The following is a 4,272-nucleotide window of genomic DNA, read 5'->3' as shown; positions in this document are numbered from 1 at the left end:
TTTCCAATCCATATTCCCCACGTGTCCAGCAGAATCCAGTTTGTGTGATTTTGTTGCTGCCTACCTGAAAATATGCTCCCCCTTTATAATTGTGTACGGTAAAGAGTCTCTTCCTCTTCCTTTTGGGGGGCCAAAACTGTAAAAATAATAAATTCTGTGGACCGACCTTTTAAATTAAAGTCGTGATTCGGGTCGGGTTAGACACGTGTTCTAGATTGATGACCCAAACCGGGCTCTTGATATTAATCTACACAGGCGTCAACTATATGGACATGGGACCCACAAGTCAAAATCATCAACTGATACGTAGATGGGTTTGATTGGCCCACGACACCCTAAGCGGAATAAAGTTGGAATTTTGAGTGAGAGAGAAAAAATCATGCTCTATCTCGTATTCCACGATGAAGACACGTGGATAGCAACTCCAATTCTTTTTTATTTTTCTTTAATCCCCTCTCTCTCGCGTCTTAAAAAGAGTTCAAAATGGGAAGATTAAAAATAAAACAATCTTCGGGGAGGACCACATGCGTGTCAGGAAAGGAAGCTCCTTGAAGAGCGCTGTTGAAATCTGATTGGATCATGTAAGAAGGTACCGATTAAAAGAAACACGTGGTCGATTTGAAAGAGCAAGAGATGTGAGATCAGCGGTGGAGATGAGTTCATTTAGGGGCAAGAGCACTACGTCACGGTACAAAATAGAGTACTACCTGTTTTCTGCTCTACCCGGGACGATATCGGGCAGCTGCCCGTGGCAACCCAAAATGGAGCTCCTTCACATACCCAAACCTTCTTCAGTTTAAATGCCTCCCTCTGTAGAGCGCGCGACTGTCCTTTTCTATTTCATTTTCGTATTCGATTTTGCGTTGATTTTTTTCTTTCGTTCCTTTTTTTTTCTTTTTAGGTAAAAAAAAGCGATAATTAGGAATAGAAGTTTTATCTTTTGATATTATCGTAGATTTTCACGATAATAATGGTGTGGTTCTAGTCCTTGCTATGGCGGAGATCTGTTACGGAGTTGTGAGCGAAGGCGAAGCATCAATACCGCGCGAGCCGAGTTCACGTGCAGCAAGGAGGCGTAGGATGGAGATTAGACGAATTAAAATCGTCGACGTGGCTCCATCTGAAGCTGAGAATGGCCGGAAACGCAAGAACCTGCAAGGTTACGGAGCATCATTTTCTCTGGACTGTGAAAACGCTGTAGAAAATTGTGCCTCCTATGAGGACGGAAAAAAGCGAACTGTTAAACCTAAAAATGGAAGACTAAAAACAAAAGGAACAATAGTGAAAAGTAACTCGAGTCCCTCGCTTTTGATACCTGAAATCGATTCAGAGTTACATCCTAAATTCGGTGTTGCTTCGGTTTGTGGTAGGAGAAGAGACATGGAAGACGCCGTCGCTATTCATCCGTCTTTCCATCGTCAAGGCCAGGACTCTGCCGCCATTGGCTGCCACTATTTTGGCGTCTATGATGGTCACGGTTGCTCTCATGTACGAGACTCTAAAATTTAGAAGTTAAAAATAGATGTTCTGTTGGTTTTTTTTTAATCTCTGAAGAAATTGAATATGCTTTTGGCGGTTTTGGTTACTGTTTATTAGGTGGCGATGAGGTGCAGAGAGCGTTTACATGAGCTGGTGAAAGAAGAGTTAGCCAGTGAGGAGGAATGGAAAGGTGCTATGGAGCGTAGCTTCACGCGCATGGATAAGGAAGTGATAAAGTGGAACGAGAGCGTGGATGGTGCTAATTGCCGATGCGAGTTACAGTCACCCGAGTGTGATGCGGTTGGATCTACAGCTGTTGTCGCTATCGTAACGCCTGATAAAGTTGTTGTTGCTAACTGTGGTGATTCGAGAGCTGTTTTGTGTCGTAACGGCAGGCCTGTTGCTTTATCGTCCGATCATAAGGTTAGCACTCGGTAGTTAGCTCTGTTAATTTAACGTAAAAAAGTTCTAATTGTTTGAAGCCTGATAAATCCTACCAGTTTACAAGAAAATGTTTCTTAGCTGTATCCGTATTTCTTTCTTGATAACAAAAATTTGGTTCTTTTTCTGGTTAACCAAACAACAAGCTTTAAGGAATAAGATATTCTCCGGAAAATATCTTCTTTTCTTTTTAATGTAGAACATAGATTAGGTGCACTGCTCATGCATATCATGCGGAAACAATGAGATAATCTTAATCTGATGGTTTGGACTTGTTTCGATGTTTTAACTGCCAAAATTTGGAAGAAATATTTGGAATTTTGTTTACTATAATATGATATTAAGTAAATAAAACCTCCTTTCTCCCCTACGTGTGAACAGCCGGATCGTCCGGATGAGCTGAACCGGATCCAAGAAGCGGGAGGTCGGGTTATTTTTTGGGATGGTCCTCGAGTTCTGGGAGTCCTCGCGATGTCAAGAGCCATAGGTAAAATTTATTTAAAAGGCAGATCATAACTTTCATTCTATTTAACATCAGGAGTTCGCCGCTAACTTGAAAAACATTGTCTACGCCACAGGTGATAATTACTTGAAACCCTACGTGAGCTGTGAGCCGGAGGTTACAGTTACTGATCGAACGGCAGAGGACGAATGTTTGATTCTGGCGAGTGACGGTTTATGGGACGTGGTATCAAATGATACTGCATGCGGGGTGGCGCGCATGTGTTTGAGGGGAAAGTGTGATGTACAGGCGCCGCTATTGTCGCCGGAAGGAGAGGCGGTTGTAGGGTCGATGATGGGAGGAGAGATCTCGGACAAGGCGTGCGCTGATGCGTCCATGTTGTTGACAAAGCTGGCGTTGGCCAGGCATAGTACGGACAATGTTAGCGTAGTCGTGGTGGATCTAAGGAGAGCCACGTAATAGGCGTCTGAAAATTCAATGTTTTTCTCTCTCTAATTCTCTTTTTAGTTGGTCGGGACTTGGTAGTGAAAACTGAAAAAAAAAAAAGTTGGGGGGTATTTCTTTGTTTTGATTTAAGTTTAGCTTTTTTTTTTAAGGAGAAGAGAGAGAGGGTTGAAAATAGTGGGGTGAATGTTGGAAAAAAAATTTAAACACAAACAAATACTAGTAAAATGAAAACGTTAGATCAGTTTTCTTGCTTCACTTTCAAGAAATCAAAATCCTTTAGCCGACAAAAAAATGTATATTTTCTATTAATAATTTTTAAATAATGATTTGAGTTATTCATTTTACTGCTAATATTATATTGCTCTAAAAATATTTTGATTAGAAATAAAAACAAACGAAACCTCATGTATAATTAGAAAATAATTGCTGTTTAAATTATATATTTTTAAATTTCATTTGGTTTGGTATTATAAATGAATAATTGAATCTTAAATGAATGAGATAATATCTATTAAGAGATAATCTCTTAAAAAGTTGACCATCCGCAGAAGTGATGCTCTATTAACATAAGATGAAGGGATGAAAGTGTCAAAGCAATAAATATAAGGAACGGCGCTTGAACCTCGCCAAGCAATTGGGTCTTTGCCTTAGCCTCATAACAGAGGATACCTTTTTTGGGCAATGAGAAAACTTTCATATACATAATATAAGAGATTTACAAGCAAAAACAGCTTCAGTACAGACAAAGCTTCTAATCCTGGACCCGCCCTTGGCTTAGGCTCCTTTCCGGTGATCTGTTGGACGTGGGAACAACAGCCTTGACGATGTTGATTTCACCGACAACTCTCCTCCCTTCTCGGTTGTTAACGGTGACTCACCGGAACTTTGAACTTGATATTTTATAGTCGGACCGGAGGCTGGGCCTGGCTTCCTTTGGAGGTCTCACCGGAACCTCTTGGGTTTGTAATCTCTTCGGCTTTTAATGAAAAATAAGTAAACCGCCATGGGTCTCATTGTAGCCGATGATGTCCTCTTTGACCTTGCTCACTAGTTGTGGGTGGGGATCTGACTTTGATGGGCAGAATTGACGTTGTTTTTGCTTTCTAAAGCTGCCTGCCTTCTTCATTCTACACCTTTGTTTGGAGAAGATGAGGGTAGCAGGTGGCGGCTTTCCTTAGCAACAGTGGTTAATGTGTGGCCTTCTGATGGGCTTTTACCCAACCATCGACACTGACTTGACAAAATGGTTTCAATGTTGTGCTTCGTTCCTTTTGTTGGGCAAATAAGGACTTGGCTGGGGATTGACATGCTCCATGGTCATGTTTTGAGTGCTATGGTAAGCTTCGAGGTTACAGGAGAGTCTCCTCTTGCACCCATGTAAAATACAAATCCAACGTGGTTAAGACCGATGGTTTTCTGAATTGGTTATGTTTGTTCTTATT

General features: G+C 41.2%; 1 protein-coding gene across 1 annotated transcript; it reads left to right on the top strand.

The window, feature by feature from the left end:
* Positions 1–630: 630 nt before the first annotated feature.
* LOC107959142 (probable protein phosphatase 2C 24) lies at positions 631–3,085 on the top strand. The gene is made up of 4 exons (XM_016895129.2): positions 631–1,488; positions 1,597–1,902; positions 2,302–2,407; positions 2,499–3,085. The coding sequence occupies exons 1-4, from the start codon at positions 994–996 to the stop codon at positions 2,840–2,842; spliced, it is 1,251 nt and encodes a 416-aa protein (XP_016750618.2). The 5' UTR covers positions 631–993; the 3' UTR covers positions 2,843–3,085.
* Positions 3,086–4,272: the final 1,187 nt, after the last annotated feature.

The sequence above is a fragment of the Gossypium hirsutum genome, chromosome A05 (assembly GCF_007990345.1).
Source record: "Gossypium hirsutum isolate 1008001.06 chromosome A05, Gossypium_hirsutum_v2.1, whole genome shotgun sequence".
NCBI classification, from domain to species: domain Eukaryota; kingdom Viridiplantae; phylum Streptophyta; class Magnoliopsida; order Malvales; family Malvaceae; genus Gossypium; species Gossypium hirsutum.
This window is presented reverse-complemented; position numbering and strand designations above follow the sequence as displayed.

Excerpts from the sequence above, each read along its gene's own strand:
- LOC107959142 (XM_016895129.2), top strand. The coding sequence starts at position 994 with ATGGCGGAGATCTGTTACGGAGTTGTGAGCGAAGGCGAAGCATCAATA. Across the intron at positions 1,489-1,596 it reads ATGGTCACGGTTGCTCTCAT|GTGGCGATGAGGTGCAGAGA; the intron begins GTACGAGACTCT and ends ACTGTTTATTAG. Across the intron at positions 1,903-2,301 it reads CTTTATCGTCCGATCATAAG|CCGGATCGTCCGGATGAGCT; the intron begins GTTAGCACTCGG and ends ACGTGTGAACAG.